At 40.9% G+C, this 20,418-nt stretch overlaps 1 protein-coding gene across 11 annotated transcripts in view; it reads right to left on the bottom strand.

Moving 5' to 3' along the window:
• Positions 1-869: 869 nt before the first annotated feature.
• The window catches only part of LOC146450074 (uncharacterized), a 74,279-nt gene continuing 54,730 nt past the window's right edge, over positions 870-20,418 (bottom strand). For 8 of the 11 annotated variants that reach the window (XM_085100741.1, XM_085100740.1, XM_085100742.1 and 5 more), the window contains 15 exons: positions 14,171-14,242; positions 13,100-13,185; positions 12,225-12,339; positions 12,021-12,085; positions 11,170-11,319; positions 10,477-10,518; positions 9,704-9,797; positions 8,472-8,549; positions 7,594-7,669; positions 6,421-6,600; positions 5,658-5,790; positions 4,714-4,883; positions 4,065-4,120; positions 3,693-3,802; positions 870-3,040 (listed from right to left, as the gene is read on the bottom strand). In XM_085100741.1, coding sequence (XP_084956867.1) covers positions 1,006-3,040; positions 3,693-3,802; positions 4,065-4,120; positions 4,714-4,883; positions 5,658-5,790; positions 6,421-6,600; positions 7,594-7,669; positions 8,472-8,549; positions 9,704-9,797; positions 10,477-10,518; positions 11,170-11,319; positions 12,021-12,085; positions 12,225-12,339; positions 13,100-13,185; positions 14,171-14,242 — 3,462 coding nt within the window. In that variant the 3' untranslated portion in view covers positions 870-1,005. Of the gene's footprint in view, positions 3,041-3,692; positions 3,803-4,064; positions 4,121-4,713; positions 4,884-5,657; positions 5,791-6,420; positions 6,601-7,593; positions 7,670-8,471; positions 8,550-9,703; positions 9,798-10,476; positions 10,519-11,169; positions 11,320-12,020; positions 12,086-12,224; positions 12,340-13,099; positions 13,186-14,170; positions 14,243-17,675; positions 18,544-20,418 lie in introns of those variants that run through there. The other 3 variants (XM_085100747.1, XM_085100749.1, XM_085100739.1) reach the window with 3 other exon arrangements.

Here is a 20,418-nt window from a genome sequence, read left to right as displayed (position 1 = left end):
TAGGAACTAGGCAAATCCCAACTATCTAGGATAGTAAGTGGGATTGGCCAGAAAATTAAAATACCAGAAAATTTTCCTGTCCGATCAAAGACTAGCCTCCCACGCAGTCGTTCTTAGGGGACTCGTATTACCTCTTCCCCATACGAGTCCTCTAAAAACGACTGCGTGGGTGGTGAATCAAAAACGGGAAATTCAAACTTGGATCAAAAACCCATCATGAGTGGGGAGAACAAGTCTGAAAATATCCTCTTCGCAGGGCCTATTGTGTTCTTGTAAATTTTCGCTCGTGAAATCTTAGTCTCGTTCCGGCCATCTGGGTCCCCGAGGATGACGACAGCTTTGCTCCCCAAAACAAAAGATGACAGCCCAAACCGCACCACAGGCTCAAAAAAAACGAAGGCATTCAACACGCCCATTCAAAACTTACGCGACAACTTAATCCACGTATTTTATACGTCCGGATGCAACGGAGTTTTTATTGGTTGTTAATTCAAATAGAATTCAATAGGGTAAGGTCTGGCTCACACTTCCTACATAAAGACAGTAAACCTGCACATTTCAAAAGCTCTATTTTCGCTGCACCGTTTGCAACGTCTTGCATGGTTGCTTGAGAGGACAAAAGAACGAAAACAAAAGAATTGTTCCCGACCATAAAAAACATGGTCCGGTAAAAAAAGAGCTTTTGAAAGGTGCAGGTCTACCGGCTCCGGGTAATGTTCTCCTGTCTCGGGTTAAGGAAATGTCTTATTTTCTTTGACACAAAAGGGGAGCCAAGGCATCGATTTTTTTTTTTTTTTTTTTTTTTTTTTTTGCGCCCCTATCCCAGTTCCGCCGCTGTTGCTCAATGCTGTCCATCAACGACCACAAAGAACTTTCAAGGTTTTGTCTTTATTCTACACATGCTAAAATAAATGTTAAAAAAAGGCAAGAAGAGCCCGCTCTAAATCAGTACTTATTACAGCTTATTACCTCATAGAGTATCTTTGTACAATACAAAATAGAATTTTAAACGTACGATTCTTCCGTGGACAGAATTTTTTCCATGTCGTCGTGCGATGGAACTGTGTAGGGTCCACTCGGCGTATACGGAGTGCGCACTTTAGCAATCGCTTGTGCTGTTTGTGGACTGATCTTTAGTCCGTTAGCTTGCGTTTTTTCGCTAAGAAGTTCCTTGATATCACGAATCTGCGTCACGTCCGTCTTCCCTTCGGAAAGAGTCGAGTCGTTGCCGATGCTTGATCGTTCATCCAAACTCGACACAGACGACGAAGAGGAAGTCCCACTGCCTTTCCGAAGTCGGAAAGCACCCGGTGAGTTTGAGTTCGAAACTACCGAAGCTCCCCGAGTATCAACCGAAGGGCCCCATTGCGTTTTCGTTTGAGCTTCGTGTGGAAAGAACTCGGAGTGAGGAAAATGAGTCAGTGAAGAGTTATGAGGAATTGAAACAGTAATAGCACCACCTCGCAACTGTCCCGTGCTGGAGCTGGATGGAATAACAACAACTGGTTTCCTCGCATTTTCCGTCGTTTGCTTTTTGTAAGATCCTTCACTAGCGTGCCTTTTGTGATGCAGGTTGAGTCCAAAAGGAGAATGTTCAAGCTTGCGCAGTCCCGAGCTCGCGATTGAGCTCGAGCTCGAATCATCCGCTTGTTCCCAGACATACTCATGCTGGTTTGTCGGGGACAGAGGAGTTCTGGGTCCTGAAGAAGTTTCGCTTCTTTCAGAATCCATTCTGTCGTGGAAAACAGCAGATCTTCCACATAAACGTGGCTGTTGCACATGTTCCTTAGGCTCAACAAATTCCTTAATTTCCTTGGGAAATCCTTGCTCCTTGTCCACATTCACAGAGTCGACATCTTTTGTTTCCTTTCCTTCTATACCCTGGAAAAACGCAGGTTTCGAATTGAGTTCTCTTCTGCGTTGCATGTGTTCCTGATAAGACGGAGCCGCCGGCTGCCGTCGGCGATCCACGGCTTGGAACACTTGATCGGGGCTCGGGGAGGGGGAACGTGGCCCCCCTGGAGGCTGTTTTGATACCGGTGAGCTGGGCGGAACTGGAGAAGTCGAGTTACTTTCATGACTGTCAGTACTCACGCCTTGAGACTGTACGCATTGTTTGACTTCCAAGGCCCGTGACAAGGACCCAGGATAACTCGGTATGGGATTAAGACGCTGATACTGCGTGACATTTTGCGTGACGGGAAACAGACGCACAGTTTGAGGAGAATGCGCACGGCGCAACACAGCAGTCTCAAGCTTACGACCGCTGGCCGTTGTCTTTGGGGTCTGTTTATGTTCAATAAGTTCAGCGCTTGTTGTTGTACTACTCAGCTGTCGTTTAGAATTCGGAAATTTCCGATTACCCTTTAGCCTTAGTTTCAAAGAATCCGGAGGCACGCCAAGAGGTTCCGAACTTCGCCGACCAAGCGATGAATGTCCCTTGGTTTGATTAGGTTCATAAAACGCAGCACTGAGCTGATTTGAAAACTCAACATCGTGCCTCTTAAGTGGCGGAGAGGAATTCGGTGAGGGAATCCCTGAATCGCAAGGAGAGTTCGGAGTGCTGGCACTCTTATTTGGCGGATGCACGCTTAGAGTGCTTGACACATATAAGTTCGAATCACTCAAATGAATGGAGGTTCTTTCTCCCTTTGGACTCAAAGGTTCCGGCGATTCAATCCCATCATCCGTAGAGGACTGACTCAAGGCAGTCCGTGAGTCCTGGGTACTACCTTCTGAGTCACTAGCCACGTGATTAGCAGCGATCTCGCTGCGATCGCCAAGAACTGTCCTGACACTATCCCCCATAATATCCACACATCGCTCAATAATAAACTGTATGACAGGGGGGACTGAGTTCGACTGCTCTGTAGCAGGAATACTGGAGCCTTTGGGCGCCCACAGCATGCTGGGAGCCACGCACACGGCGAGGTTGTAAGCGTTCATGTTGTTTGTTTCCGCGTTATCGGCAATGTGGTGTAACACGCACAAGAAACACTTTAACAGTTCGTAATTAAAAGGGTTGATTCCATCCAAAATCCTGAAAGACAAGATCCATGGTGTCAACTAAACCCATATTTCACAATACATCATTTCCGAGTTGCTTTAAACCTCGTTACGAAAGCGAGGCTAAGTGCAAAGCTTTTCATATGAAAATAGTTTTCAAGGTTTAATGCAGCAAAAACGGTCAAAGCGTAAAATGGGAGTATGTATGGATTGAAAATTTAATGGAAAACAATTACCTTTCCTTTGAAATGCTGCAATATTCTAAGTACAGTGTAACGTTTGGAAAACCTTACCTTATATAAGAATGTGTTGATATAGTTTTATGGCGTCAATTTGACACAGTTCATATCTGTATGCATGTACCTAGTATTAGCTATTTTTTAGTTTAAAAAGACGAAAAATCATTACAATACCAAAAACCAAAACAAACTAAAAACGGTAATATCGCCTTTTTCCCCTTCACTTACACTGTTGAAATGTTCGCAAGAACCTTCATCAACTCTTCTACTACTACCGACAACTAAGTTCATAAAGCTGGCTTTCAAAGTAAGAACAAACACTACTGAACGATACGCTTTTACATGCAAAACTCTTAGTGACAAGACTACTCTGATAGAGCTAATCACAAACTACAGATACTTCTGGGTTGAAAGTATTTACTTTCTTAAAAAAAAGACACCTCATACCCTTTGATTTGTCTCACTCGCTCTTCTCGATCCCGCACGTTGCTAGTGGCGACGAGATCTTCGTAATTCTCACTTTCAAAGATACAGTCGGGCAGACGACGAAGAAATTCCTGGAAGTAAAAAAATTCCAGTGATTACACAGCTCGGTCGCGGCAAGACCGTTAGATATTCAAGTACAAGTAGAAGAAGACGCATGTTGTTTGCCAGTTGTTTACGCTCTAATGGTTGATTGACAACTGAAGGTGAGAATGGCCAGGCCAGGCCCCTTTTATATACGGGAATTCCTTGTTTAAAGACTGTTCTTCTGGTATCACTGCAAAGGGCCGACAAGTGTAAATAGCAGACAGTGTCACAGGTAAACAAAAGTATTACCTTCATAACAGATGCAGCGACCACCTCTGAAACATCTTCAAAATCACATATTTTACCTGAAAGAAATGCACACAGCAAATATAGATTTTTAATATCTCGACTCCTCTAGTCGGCTTAATCGTTTGAAAGTAAGAGATAAGTCAAAAACTGTGATTCGCGAATTTGTATAGGAAGGATGAGTTAAAGTTAAATGAGGCACATATGGGAGTATTAAAAAAGGAGAAAAATAAAATAATCCACCTGAACCCACTTTGTTTTACCGACAAAAAAAACAAAAACAGGTTTTATTTTACTTAACACGTTTCGTATGCAGAAAATACTTAGCAGTCTCTTTGTTCTCCTGGGTTATGTAGCGCACGATGCATCTAGAGAGCGGCGAGGCCGCGAGGCGTTTTCCTCCCTCTCTTCAATCCTTCCTCATTCACTTTCGAAGTTTTCTAATTTGCATAATTTCACCGTCACTATGGGCGCGCGATCTAATACTCGCAGTCTAATACTTGTCCCGCGCAGTAGCAGCATCAACGCAAATCAAGGCGCGGACGAGTTAAAACAAAAACGTGATAGGAAGTTCCAAGAATTTGCCTGTTACAATATTATCCATGTTCAATTGTCTGACCACATCAGCTTGTATTACCCATCTGTTACTAACCTTCATCCAATTCCAGCTTGACTTCTTTAGCAATTCTGGCATTTGCAGACTTTCTAAAGATTCCCGTGATATTGGGACCATATCGGAAGAGATATAACAACAGCTCTTGGACAGCTTTTGGTACACGCTCTTCCTCCGAACACAACTGGCTCAGCGGTATTCCAAAAAGCCTGGGACAGAGAGGACACTTGGTATCAGCAAATATGAACAAATTAATCCTAACCGTTCAACTACTGAAAAGACGATATTTCACTACTTCAGAATTTCAAAATTGAAAAATAAATCATCTATGTACGTTTACGGGTTTTGTTGTACTTCAGCAGTTCAAAGGTGGGCTTTTGCAAGGTTCCTGTTATTTTTAAATATAATTCATCAATTAATTAACGACGGCAAAGTTTTACAATGAATATGATGAACATTAGGCGGTGTAGCCTGGTGGTGAGAGCGCCACACTTAATCCGGAGGGCCTGGGTTCAAATCCCGCTCTAATCACTTGGATTTGTTCCACGGTAGCTCCGTTTTCAAATCCAAGGCCACGCTTTGTAAACAGCCATTTGGTTTGCCTCCCACCATTTGGGATTTTTAACAAATGTTATGTTCAGTTTGTGTATTTATTTCACTGATTTAGTGTGCCCAGTGCTACATACTTCGACACTGAAATACAGTTTGTTGTTATAAGGCTTTTCCTTCCTTTCAACCCCGCACCCCCGCGTGAACCTCTGCGCGCATGCGTGATGCGTCCGACGAAGTCATGCCCGGTAATAGGCTATTCCTAGTTTCTTTTGACCTCAATATGAAAGCGAGGCTACTTTTTTTTTTACTAAAAAATGACCTATTACTCACACTCATACTAAGCAGATTATAAGTTCAGGAAGAGAAACGCTTTTTGTTTTTGACAATCTTTTCTGTCAACAGCTGCCTACAAAAAAATTCATTTAACTTACTTTCCAGGTGTGTGACCATCAATGGAGTGGGATTTTGTTGATCCCGCTGTTTTCTTGTGCATGGCCCAGTTTATTATTGGCGATTTCTTGATCGGATTTTTCCATCGCTGTTTAATGGGAGCACTGTGTACATCTAAAATTAAAATAACAGAATGTGACGTTCTTTGTCAATATCGGACGGGTACTTAGCAGTTTGTGTGTGGAGGGTTTTGTTTATTGCTGTTTTAGCCAAAAACTCAGAAAAACGCTCCCAGCTTGTCCAGTTACAGTATGCACTGCGGATTTTGCGTGATAAATGTGGATCCATATTTGCTTTTTGCCTAAAGGCTGAATTTCGAAGGATTTGATCGCATGAAACTGCCACTAGATTAGAGCAATTACAATTACAATGACAATTTATATAGCGCCAAAATGCAAACAAAAGTGAGTGGGAAAAATTCAATACAAAAACAAGGGCGCCACAAGCACGGTACAAATGTGTGAAAATTAACTAGAAATGAACTAAATGCAGAGGAAAACGTCCTGATAAATAAGTCTAAAAAATAAATTTAATACCTTGTAGATTTAAGCGCTCAAACAACGCAGTGCAGGCTAAAACTGAGCACAGATGGAGCATTTTTCTGACTTTTTGTCAACAAAAATAATATGTTCCTTTTGCACAAAACCTTTCATTTTAAATCGAAGAGATTTAGCTGAATGAAAACTCTTACTACCCCCACCCCCTTATTCCCTGCATTTGCCTGTCTGGCTCCCCCCGGCTCACCTATTGATATCCTATTGGGTATTTTCCTGTTCCTCTTCAGAATAAACTGGCACTGTGTTTCAGGTGACAGGGGGTCCATTGAAGGCAGCTGCTGATCAAAGTCAAACGGGAAGCCGTCTTCGTCTGTCAAGGCCGCCTCGCGCATGTGATTCATTTTTATCGCGAACGGAAATTCGTGACCTGGGTTGGTAAAAGAAGAGTTGTAAGATAAAAAGAAAACAAGTAGCACTCTCGGGAATCCCCTTCGTCTTACAAACGGTTTGAAGAACTGCAGTAGAGCAGAGTCCGAAACCTTCAAGAACCTGACCGAATCCGGGCATACAAGCCTTGTAGAGAGGGAATGCTTGTAATATGGTAAACGTAAAAATGTTAAAAATTATCCTGTGAAATCGCGCGGAATATCGCCTGGTACTTAGCTGACGAGGCCGTAGGCCGAGTTGGCTAAAATCAGGCGATATTCTGCAAGATTGAGCAGGATAATTGTTTTATTATTCAACACATTGATAACAAAGAACAGTTTAGTTTTATTGCAGAAAAGCTGGAGACGATCTTTATTTTGTCATTTTTCTCCCAGACACACGAAATTACGTATATCGCAGGATATCTGTTGACTACGGACGACGAATATTCAGTGCACCATGACCATATTGACAATGTTACAATGTGTTGGGCTTGCTTTACAGGGATGTCCGTTAAGCGTGTGAAATCTTACATATCAAGTCCTTGCTAATGTATCTTACTTTATAATAATGCAAAGAGAAACAAATCTACTTAGGATGACTGCGCAAGATGGTTTCTACGATTTAAAACACCTTTTCCTTGTTCCCGTAGAGTAAAAGAAAAACATTTGACTGAAAACAGCAGAAACTGTTGTGACGGCCCGAACTGTAGACGATTTTCAGTTCTCCCGGATTTCTATGGTCGTTTTAAATAATTAACACGCACAAACAAAATGTTTCTATTTCCACCAAAAAGCAATTCATGAAAAATTAAAAGCATAAATCAAAATGGATTAAAGAAACAGAACTTTTTTCAAATTTTTAAGCGCGCTCTTCAGTATTAGAAGCTATTTTATAATTCTCAATCGTTTGCGCTGTGAAGGGATTTTCATATTTCTCGTAACCTGCTTTTTTGAATGATAGTGTGAGGAGAAACTGGATAATGATCACTTACCTATGAGCGGGTATGCACCGTCCTCTTTGCCAGATAGAACCCACAGTTGATACTCGGACAGATCATCAGTCTGAAACTAGAGATTCACAAATGAAAAAAATCTTCAACGTAAGATAGTAGAAGCTCTCTTAACGGACACTCTCGTAAGCGGACAGCGCTACTTACGACTGCCTTCACTAAACCCCCTTTGAACTCCCATACAAACTCTGTATTTACACATTCCCTAAGCGGACGGGCCGCGGACACTTTCAGGGGTTACGATTTAGACTTTTCCTTTGTTTTTAAGCTTACGTGCATCCGATCGTTAGCTGGGCAAGCTCCCGTAAGCGGCCATGTATCCCTTACACTTCTAGTGGCCGCTTACAAGAACCATAAGGGAGTTTAAGAAGCTACTACGGCGAGGGCAACGAGAACGTCACAAAACAATAGGATTCAATGAAGAAAACAAAGGCCCTGCAAGTAAGGTGAAATTTTTGGTACATTTTATTCGCCGTACTCGGCAAAACGACAACGTGGAATGACCAAATTCAAGGTTTTGTGGAGTACGTGAGCACATGACGGTAAATGTTTCCTTCTTTCCTTTAACTTGAACGCCGTTTCCACCTGTTCTGTTACTGGATAGTTCGGCCACATTGTACAAGTAAAACGAATTGGAATAATCGCGAAGTAGTACAAGTGACGCGAACTTTTTCAAGTGACGTTTTCTTTGGCGTTGCCGTAAGCGGCCAGTTTTTCGCGTCCCGAGGGTGTCCGCTTACGAGAACTTCCACTGTAATAACGAAAACGAGAAGTGATCTGTGGTATTTTCGTTACTGCTTGCTCAGACGTACAAGTTCAATCACATGTTCTATGATTTCTTAGCAAGGCAGGCTACATACCTGAATGTTAAACTGCGCCAGTGACATTTTCACCACAGTAGCGGCATCGTCCATGTTAGACACAGAGAAAGATTTGGACTGAGTCGAGAAAAAACACAAAGCAAATTAACCCTGTGTCTCAAGCAGGCAACATCGTACACAAAAAATTGAAAACCACGAGGTGTAAGACAACTGTAATGAATTAACAGCAACAAGAAACAAACATTTTCTTTTCATGTGATTTCAGTATAATGGTAGACCCAGAGAGACATGGAGAAGAACAGTTGAGAAGGAAAGAGGAGAACTTGGGTTCAATGGATGGACGGAAGCAAGTAACTGTGCCAGAAACCGTGACACTTGGAGAGAAAGAACGCAAGGCCCCATTTCCCTTAAAGGGAAAAGGACCAAATGATGATGATGATTCTCAAAGGTTAGAATGCTACTAGCTAGAACGCACTCGCACAGGGAATAGAATAGCGTTACAAGATTCTAGAAACGGTTACGTTGTTATTGCTGCTTTCAACTAACTTACACAATGTCTTCGCTCAGTAAAAGCATCGTTAAGCTGTTATTGTGTGGCGATATACCAGAAATACATAGTGCCGGAATATACTAAGGTCGCGTTCGATTGACAGTATTCCGGAACAGGAATAAGCGGAATAGTTCTTAGATTTCTCTTTTTAAGTACATGTACATTTGGGAAATCATTTCAGTCTGCGGCCTTTCCCTGATTCACGATAATTTATGAGCCATTTTGTACTTCTGTAACTCTTAAAGGGGAAGTATCATCGGGTTTTTAACTTCTTAAGTTAAAAATAGGGAAATGAGACTTTCACTTAGCTACAAATAATTCTAGAACAATGATAGGAAAGAAATCAACTCAATTCTTAAAAGGAACAACTCGTGATCTGTTCTAGCGCATTTTGGAAACAAGAATGCAAAAACTTGAAAAACGTTAGCTTAACATTTTTTAAGTTTCAATCCATTCAGACCTACTCTGTCTCTGGCCAGAAGCCGCACTAATCGACAATTTTATTGTACTAGGGTGATAATTTATAACAAAACCAGACAATTATTTTGTTGTTGTTGACAAAAAAATGTTCTTGGGTTTTGAGATGACATCAAATCTGCATGATACTTTCCCTTTAAACCTCTTATGAGGGATTTCTTGTCATCGTTGCATGTATTCCTATTCCGGAGAAGGGTCAATCGAACGAACCCTAAGGCTATACAACTGATGTGCTGATACGTACATAGCCTGTTGAGTCGGACGACTCCATATCTCTGTTGTAAACTTTAAGGTTCACAGTCTTTGGGTCCTCCGAGTCCTTCTGCTCTTTAACATGTCTGGAGAAGAGATTTAAATAACAACTAAGAACAAGAAAATCGGCTAATTCATCTACAAGCCAATTGGATGCCTGGTTCCCACTTGTGCAATCACTTGTGAGACAAGCACAAGAAAATAAGGCATACGCAAGCGCAGTAACGTTGGAGGAGATCTAGAAACTGATTCAAGATGGCGGAATCATCTTGCTTGTGCTTGCGCTTATCTCACGCTGGTTCCCACTTGTGAAATAAGCACAAACGTGAGATAAGCACAAGCACAAGGAATGGAAAAAGTTTCTTTTTCTCGCGCTTATGCTTATGCTTAACTCACGCTTATTTCATGACGTTCTCACACGATTTTTCTTATGCTTATGCTTGTGTTTATATGCTTGTGCTTATCTCACAAGTGGGAACCGGGCTTTATACTCAAACGACAGGGCGCAAACCTAAAGCCTGCCGCGGATGAGTATCTGAAGGTTAAAACGTGTCATAAGATAAAACGAAACCATCGGCCAACATCAGGTATATTACTATTCGAACCACAGCGCTATAAACCTGGTAATCAGCCAGAATTTCGTCACGTTTGGAGAGAAAATAAAACACAACAGCAGTGGCTAGACTTGAAGTCGGCTGCACAAACCAGTGGAAACCCGGGCCCCTAAAATCCTGACGGGTGAAATCAGTGTCGCCTCGTACTTACTTGGACAACACGCTATGCCAAGCTTCCTTCTCCTCTGTTGTACTGGAAAAGATAAAAATAAAATAATTTTTAACCAATTCACCGTAACATTGATAAGCGACTGATGTACAGAAACGCGAAAAGGCTAAAAAAAAAAACAATCTTACCGATATATCAGTCATAACAAATTAGCGATTTCAGTACAATTCTCTCATTTGGTTTAACTCCCTCGATGTCTTGGATTTTCCCGCGCATTTTTGCAATGCTTTTACATTCATATAATTCTCACAATGTGTCTTAACATGAAAGTGCATTTGTCCGCCATATTGCTTTTTATAACCTTAAGAAAGAGATTGAAACTGTCCGAAAAGTCGTTTGTTGGATCTTTTTTACCGCGGAGTGATCCTAAGACATTTTAAAGAATGCGTGGTGGAAGTTTCAGAAACAGTATTATGAATTTATTCTACCCATAATACCTGTAAATATGTTCAAGTGCACATTACAACTTTAACCTAAAAACTAACTTAAATGCGACGTTTCCTAGACATGGGAAGGTAAAATATATATTCCTATCTACTGCGGTGTAAAACGAAGCAAAAACGTTGTTCCAACCATTGTAACACGTCGCACTTTGTCTTTCCACCGGATCTCTTTTCGTTTTAATGACAAGGACCCGTGTACTGACAAATCAAATTCATGCTTGTTATTCCTCACCTAAAAGACGCGACAAAGTTGGTGGTGGGCCAGCCAATCACAAAAGACTTCTCCAAAGCTTTCGTGGTCTCACACACGTCATCAACACAGCTAGCCAACCAGATCTCACTGACCCGCACACGATGTTTTAACTTGAAAGATGACGTCGATCTAAAAAGACAACAACGCATCATTTATAGATTTCTTCTGAAATAGGGTTCAAACTCAATTTAGGCAGACGCATCGTGCTACAAAAGACTAATTTTCAATAACTGTCAAAATTCCCGCGCGCTGATTGGCTCGTAGCTATTGTCTAAAAGAGTACAGACAATAGCATTGACGTCAGATGTAACGCTGTTCCACTTGAGTTTTGAACATTTTATGGTATCATTTTATGGTCTATAAGAGTATGGATCATAGAAAACTGCCGTCAATTTGTTAATTATTCTTTTTCGTAGGAGAGAAAAACCCTGCATTCCTGTTATTTGATTGACGGCCGCATACAGCAGTCTTGCACACTTTCAAGGTTTTTGCTATTTTGCTTCAAAGAATCATGACAACCCCCTCCCCTCAACACAATTTTGTTTATTGCGGTAATAACACGGAGGTCCCAGGTTCAAATCCCGCTCTGATCACTTGGATTTGTTTCACGGTAGCCCCGATTACAAATCGAAGGCCACGCTTTGTAAATAGCCAACTGGTTTGCTTCCCACCAGTTGGGATTTTCAACAAATGTTATGTTCAGTTTGTGTATTTATTTCACTGTTTTATGGTGTCCCCAAAAACTTCTATTTTCTTGGACCAGTATTTATGTATCTAATAATGAATGAATGAGACTCAGGACCTTTTGTCGGTCTGGTCATTGCACTTACCTTGGTTTTGCAACTAAAAGAACATCGTCAAGCAAGAACAAATGTCTGTCCTGCGAAGCCACTCCCTTATAACAACAGAACAAAAATACAACAATTATATCAATACAGAAACAGGGACGAAAGGAACTGAACAGAGGGCAGGTGAGTACAGACGATGGATTGAAAATACGTGGGGTACTGAAGGACTTGCTGTTGATCACTTACCGAAGACAGCTGTACGGGTCCTTCCTTGATAAACATTCTGGACGGGAGAAGATCCGGCGATAACGGGGAACTGGGCTCCGAGGTCTTCATGCGCATGCTCCCGTCTATCGTGGAACTAAAAAGGACAACATTTGCGATGTCAACGATACGATACAATACGACTTTATTTAACGTGGGATTTACGCTTTTAGCATAACAAAAATGATCAATAACGTTCTGAAAACTACTTTGAAAGATGCCTCTTCGCCGTAAATGTCTCTCAGCCTCTCTATTTTACTCTGATCATTAAGATCGTCGACGGAGAGAAGAAACAATCGCGATCTGATAACTTTCTACACTACGAAACTGCAGAAAGGCGTCTTTTACGCGCGCTTCTCTCAACCCTGAGGACTGAAAGGGTCTCCTAGTAATCTAGCATGTTGAAGCAAATAGACCCTTTGCAACTTCGCTTGCCAACCAGAAACTCTTCTCCTCTTACAGATCTCCTGAGATTGTCAACCATCCCAACCACCACTCATCATGTCGCACACAAACGGCGTCAAAGTACTCAAAATATCTCAGCTTACCCATTAGCCATCCTTCCCCCACCCCCAACCCCCAATCTCAGACACACACAGCCCCAATGGAAACCCGTGGATTGGTAAATGGTAGCTTCGGAGTGTTTCAAGTTTCCAAGATGAACCTGCCCCACCGTCAAAAACAGCAAATCCGCCAACTGCCAAAAAATTAAGCCCCTAAAGTCCATGGGATGAATACAGATACTCGGTATTTTACGGTGTTTTCACATTTTACCATAGGATATGGGCTGATAATGTGTAGAAGATGACCAATCAGATCACGCGCTTGCTCGTATCCACCATTTTTTTCTTTCTTACCTTTTCGTGGAGTGTGTTTTGCCTCCCAGAGCTGCCTTGATTACAGTTGTTGGAGCAGAGCGTCGCCTCGAGGCTGTTTTAAAACGCTGTTGGTAAGGAAACGAACAACAAAAACGAGTCTTAATAAGACTCTGAACCTCATTTTCATTGTAAGACAAGTACTTTCAATGCTTGGTGCGTTGGGATTATTTTAAACTGATTGTCGTAAAACCAAAACAGAAGTGATTACTCTGACCAATCACAACAGACGTAAGTAGCGCAATGAACAAATCAGAATTCAAAGCAAATACATGCAACTGGCGCCAAGCGCGGAAAAACGCGTGCGAGCGAGTCACGATTGTTTTGAGTTTTGCTTCTTATTGGTCGAAGAAGTTCCATGAGTTTTGCTAACCAACCACTGAGTGTAATAAAGCAAAACCAAAGCAAACGCGAATTACTCTCGATACTCAATTGAAAATCGCTCTGTTTTCTTGTGAGTAGTTTAAGATAGTTTAAGGTAGTTTGTAAAGGGGGTAATTGTAGTTTAAGGACTTCTGTTAGGGCTCCTATAATCGTCATCAGAGGCTTCCTCTGCTGATCAGATTATCCTGGGTTATAAATAAAGGGGCCTTCTACTTCAGTCAAGGTGTTGTAACTTTAAAATAATAATCTTGTACACAATCGACACTCGACAGTATACATTATACCCTATAGATGAGATAACTTTCTGTATGTTCTTGCCTTCTTTGCCCGACTGAGGAAGAGACACTCAATAAAGTTTTATATGGGAACCCTTTCACATACCAGCTTTTACCAACCTTGTAGCTACAATGTAGCTGCATTCATTGCACCTACATTATAGCAAATTGTACCTAAATACCCTTTTCTTCCAACTCAACGATAAGCCAGAGACGAAAAACCCTACCTGACTATTCAGTACAGTAATCTTTTAGTTGCAATTTCTGCCAGGGCCAGTTTCTCCTTAGAATTGAAATTGACCAATGAACTTTTAACTAAATCTTCGGACAAGGGGAAAAATATTGTCCATGGGGCCACACTAAGAATTGAACCAATGAAGAAAGGCGCACTTACGTGAGAATTTTGTTTCTCCGAGAGGCACAAGTTGTCACTGGGAAACCTGTCTTGTATATCATAGAGCTTGCACTGAAGATTTAAAGAGAATAAACTATTACTGACAGACACACACTACAAAACGTCAGTTCAGATCTATTTTTTGACAATTACACATATAAGTTAGGCATCAACTGAATTATCACACTATCAGGGCTGGACAATTACACATATAAGATAGGCATCAACTAAATTATCACACAGTCAGGTCTGGACATCCCAGGACAGGATGATCAATGAGCAAAGACAGAAGGTTCCAATTTACGTTCATTAATAGACTCGAACATGACAATCCTTGAAGCCACGTTGTCTGAAGCGACAAGTACTATTTCCCAAAAACTGACATCTAGGTCGACATACAAACATTTTTTTTTAGAAGTTCCACTTTATACGAACCTAGAAGGTCACGGTTCTGGCCATAGGGCCTTTTTCTGTAAGCGCCCCTAGTACCTGACGCCATCAGAGACTATACACAGCCATCAACACGTTTCAAGAGACAGCTGAAGATATGTCTTTTTATCGATACTTATACATAAGTTTTAAAATTTTTGTGGAGTGTTTGGGCAGCAGAATCTAGTTGTGAGTTGTGACGATAAAATCAGATTTACAGGTGGCTCCCAATGATTTTTTTTCTTTTGGCAAATGGTCAAGATTTAGAGTATTATCTTTTAATTCTCCTGTATCAAACTCTTTAGAGACGATATCTTATCGAATCCAAAACTGTTTTTTTGTAAATATGTGGAGAATTGATGCGCCTTCGTAAAGGGTAAAGTGATCTGCCAAGTTAAGTAACGTTGAAAAAGTGCCTTCTATCTCAGGTTTTGAAACAAGTGTTGGTTGTCACCTTGCGAAAAAGAAACATAGGAAAATCTTGTAGTGTGCATTGATGATGAGCGAAAGTGACAGATGAGACAAGTAGTTTGTTAGTCAGTTGTGTTCTCGCGAGCTCGAGTGTTCTGTCTGGTATGCAATGTATGTAAAACCTGAGCTGATATTGCATCAAGAGGCACTTCAAAAGCGCGATACACTTGAGATACCCAGGCAAGATATCGATCTAACACCATCACCGAGTAAATGTGGAAACGAATAAGCCGGCGACAAGCTGGCATAAACAGTATCAGAATATGACGGACATTGACACTTTCATATTTGGTTTTATCACTGATAAGGTATTTTGGCCACAGTAAAGAGATTTTAGAGCGGACGTTTCGAACATTAGGACCTCTTTACGATTACCAACTGACCACAGTTTCTTTACAAACTAACCCCCGCATTGCATTTTCCAACCTACTAAGATTTTGTTGTTGCTGTTGTTGTATTACAGTCGATAGCCACAAGAGATTTTTATAAGTACTCTTTCTATCCAAGGACAATTTCAGAATGGAACAAACTCCCAAGGGAAATTGTATTGTCCAGTTCACTGGCTGCATTTAAAAACGCAATTTTTAACATCTACTGACCTTTTTTTTTAAAGCGGTTTAAAATGCTCAGTATTGAGTGACAGACCTAACCAGTAAATAAATAAAGGTTGGAACAAACTAATAACCACAAAGTTAAATTTAATAGCGAATCCGCAAAAATCGGGGAACTAAACCGGCAAGCAGCGTCCACTCCAGTTTCACCAGCATTCACCGAGTGTAAGGTCCACAAATACTCCTTCCTTATTCCCTGCCTTACACAACTGTTAACTCCACGTCTGCTGCGAGCTTCACTGATGCTCTAGATCTTTGTTTCATGCTGATCCTGCGGGGAAGCGGTCTCCTCGCATAAGAAGCTCTAGCCGTAAGCGTTCATTGCCTTTTACCGTTTACTTATTTATGTATGTATATTTTTCAAGTGATATACCTTGCCTTGATTTGGCCCCGGACAAAAATCCATTGATAGAGAGAATAACTTGACACACGTGATACCTGAAGTGAAAAAATCCTAGTGTGACCATTCAAGTGAAAGCTCCTAAGCAGCACTTTCATGTGAAGCTGTTCATTATGCTGTACAATGTGATTCTTACGTTTGCGTCTGTGGATGAAATCCTAAAGTGTGACCATTCAAACGAAAGCTACTGAGCAGCACTTTCATGTGAAGCTGTTCATTATGCTGTACAATGTGATTCTTACTTTTGCGTCTGTGGATGAAATCCTAAAGTGTGACCATTCAAACGAAAGCTACTGAGCAGTACTTTCCTGTGGAGCTGTTTATTATGCTTTACAAGATGGTTCTAATTTTGAAGTACGAGGATGAAATCCTAAACTGTACACACTCAAATGAAAGTTACTGAGCAGTACTTTCCTGTAGCACTGTTTTTTTGCTGTACAAGAAAGCCCTAACTGTTGAGCGGCGGATAAAATCCTGAGGTGTGACCATTCAAATGAAAGCTACTGAGTAGCACTTTCCTGTGGTGCTGTTTATTATGCTGTACAAGGTGGTTCTAACTTTTAAGTCTGTGGATGAAATCCTAAAGTGTGACCATTCAAGTGAAAGCTCCTGAGCAGTACTTTCCTGTGGTGCTGTTTATTATGCTGTACAAGGTGATTCTAGCTTTTGGTCTGTGGATGGAATCCTAACGTGTGACCATTTAAACGAAAGCTACTGAGTAGTAGTCCTGTGGTGCGGTGTATGTTGTACTTTGAACTGTGACACTCTTACAGGATGAAGGTAACCGGGTTTAAGCCTCTTGCCGTGTTTATATGTACCTAATAAACATCGCGACGGATTAAACATCCTTTAGCAGTATTATGTTTCTTGTAAATCTAATAGTGAACATCGCACAACAGGATAAGAAGAATCACAATATAAGATTGTGTCTTGATGTAAACAAATTTTGAGTTATTCACGGCAAAAGTCAAAGGAACATTTCACCGACAGGGCGATGAGGAAAAAACGCATCGAACGATGAAAACGGCCAATTTTCAGCGACTTAAAAAACCACACACAGGACAGATTAAAACACGGGAAGTTTTTAAAATTCTTGAAAATGATCCAATGTTGGTAAGTTAAGTATTTTCAACCAAATGAAAGATGAAATACAGCAACACAGCAATATCTGCGGGGCAAACTAATGCCCTTAGGCAATAAGACAGTCGTCACTCAAGCGTAGTTCATCCGCGTAAAAATTCTCGAGTATGAAGCCGTAAAGTTTGAACATTACAGCCAGGAATTTTTGCCATTGCATGTAATAGTCAGTTTCGAAGCGACATCGTATTTAAGTGAAAGAAAGCCTCCTTAAAATTCTTTCACCAGAGAAATTCTCGCGTTCCGAGACTGCTCTACAAAACAGCGAAGTTAACCTCCAGGTTTAATCCGTTTTCACAACGCGCGAGCCAATTTCTAAAACACCTCATAATTGGTTTGTACGCAGCGCCTGTTTAGAGCTAAAGCTCTCTGGTATCCGTTACAAAATATTTCATCGACTACATGCCATTTCAAGGACAAACACGTTAAACATCTCATCGAATTTTTAAAACAATACCTGTTCTTCATCTGTTCGCATTTTGATGGCTCTTCGAAAAACCACTGGACTTTGAGAAGGCACAACAGTTAACGAAACGGCAAAGGACGGCGATTGGACGCGGCGGAGAGGAGCTTTCGTGGCCATATTCCGCAGATTTTTCGCTCGCTGTAGCACCATGAATAAAGATTCTTTATCTCCCCACTGGGCCAACAGAATACATGCAACGATCAACAACTTCCACTGCTGCCCAAAGCGGAGCGACCACAGCCGTTAAACCTTTGAAGGACCAAAGGATAATATGACCAACTGAAACAGGTCAAACGCCTGCACGTAAACTCTTCCCCAACAAACTTCCGTTTGGGATTGGAACGGATGATTAAGCCGATCGCAAATTCGTGCGTGATATCCGATGTTCCGAGCAAGTTCGTGAAGTTTGTAGAGCAACTCTACGTTTCTCGCCTCTCCAAAGGCATAAGGAGAATTAATCCGGCAAGATAATCGGTTTTAAACCTTTAAATCCTTTCTGATTAGAAATAGTGTTTCAGTCGAACCAGGCGCCGGACATAAGAGCGAATAATAGGGGCGGTCTGGTTTCAACACTATCTAGGAATTGACAAAGTGATTGCATTTCTTGAATTGTTACGCTGTATTGCTTTCATATGAGCCTGGAATTACAAGTGAACTCCGCGCAAAAACGTGTCTAAAATGCGAACTCTTTGATGAGATATGTCTATAAATGAACACAACTATCAAAACATTTATATAAGAGACATAAACTCATAACATACTTGAAGATTAGGGATGAAGTGCGAGGAATCTCAAATAAACAGGGTCGGCCGAACCCCGAAGGGTCAAAGAAATGAATTATTAGCACGCATGGGTATCACGCAAAATGATTTACCCACATTAGCAGAATAAATAAAGACGTGCGAGAAATAAACAAACGACATTTCAACGCTAAAGAACACGTGGGTATCCCGGCCAATTGTAACCTTCTTGTAGAACGTATAAGTGTTCCAGAGAATGGGTTATGTTCGAAGCACTAACGGCTTTACAGAAAGGTACACATACGCATCAATGTGCGGAGAAAAAAATGCGATCAAGGAATAAATGTACAACTGAGTCGATCTGGAAAACCAAGCACTGATGTTGAGAAATGGAAAAAATTACAAGTATGAGCCAATTTTATCTTAGAAAACATCAAATCACATCTAATCGAGTCTAATAACAAGTTTTTGATAACCATTAGCTGATTTGACTACACGCCACGAGTTAAGATTTCACCATAAGCTAAATCGCAGCAAATAAACATGGAAATACGGAAGGATTTATATTGTGCGGTGATAAAAATCCCAGCCTGAACAACCTTAAGCGCCGACGAGTCTAACTGGTGAAACAAAGTTATCTCCACCACAAATCAAACTCTCTCAAACGTCCGGACATCAAAACAAAAGTCCATTGACAACGATAAATTCCTGTGGCAGATTTCTAGCCTGTGACTTCTTTTACAAAAGAAATGCACTTAAAAAACATTATTTATTTTGTCGATCACAGTAAGTGAGCTCCAGTCACAATGTCGATCCAACAAAAGGGAGAGGTTTGGAGGATGGATCAATCGAGTCAATGTTAGCTGTGGTTAAGGATAAAATCATACGGCAAATTTTGCCAAATGGACATAGCAGAATACTACCCACGACTTTGCATGAAATTGCAAAACATTTCTGACTAACATTACATCTTTAAACCATTTAAAAGTAACCAACATATTTTTGTTAATTTAGTCCCCAAGGAAAACAAAACGAAAACAGAAATGAGATGTTGAATATTGCCTAAACAAGATTTAAAAACCAACGATCGACATCATTGGCATTAATTTAATTAGTTTAATCAATGCTCAGCGAAATTCAATTGCGATGTACGGTTGAGTTTAGAGTTAATATAATTGATGGCTACACTTGGATGCCTGGCGACTTCACTTAACAATATAAGCCCAGTTTCTTTTACTGGTATAAAAATCCTTTTGATGCAGCATTAGAAGTTTGCTTCATCCGCTTTGCGTGACAACAAAACGGTTTCCCGTTACGAGTCACTCAGCCTCTGCAGATGCATTGTCGTTTTAAAACAAAACCGTGAGATCCCGGGAAATTTGAAAAACAAAAACAAAAGCGGACATTTCAAACGTTTTAACCAATTTACATTGAATAAAACCGTATTGAAATTCGTGCAAGACCGAATATACGTCTTGAATCAAACGAGACAAAAAAAAAAGTTTCGAGGTGAAAACTAGCGTGACAATTACAAGCTGAAGCATGGACTGAATCACGCAAATGAGATGCATGAACTTTATGATAGACATCACAAAGTGTCCCTTAGCTCTTATCCTCACCTAACCACAAATAATTCTGTCAAAAATAAAGTCATATGATAATGACAAACAACGGTACTATGAAGTACTGAAATAAGAGTAAGAACATATAAAGTAGATGTTCATTGCCTGAGGCAAATTGCCGCTGTTTCAGTTCGGAACGAGATGAAATGCGATACGATGTTGCGATGATTTCTGCCTGGCTTCCGTCAAAAATTTACCGATCGTTCGAAATCATCCAGAAAAACCTGACTTCAGCACAAGCGAATGCAGCGAATTAAGTCAGTAAATTGAGCTTACTATAACGAAACAAGTTTAAAGCAAGTTTTTTTTTTCCTTTTTAGCTTCTCAGCGACACCGACGCTTTCTTACTTTTGAGTCTGTGCACGAAATCCT

Source organism: Pavona decussata, unplaced genomic scaffold (assembly GCF_977016875.1).
Source record: "Pavona decussata unplaced genomic scaffold, jaPavDecu1.1 SCAFFOLD_510, whole genome shotgun sequence".
NCBI lineage: Eukaryota > Metazoa > Cnidaria > Anthozoa > Scleractinia > Agariciidae > Pavona > Pavona decussata.
This window is presented reverse-complemented; position numbering and strand designations above follow the sequence as displayed.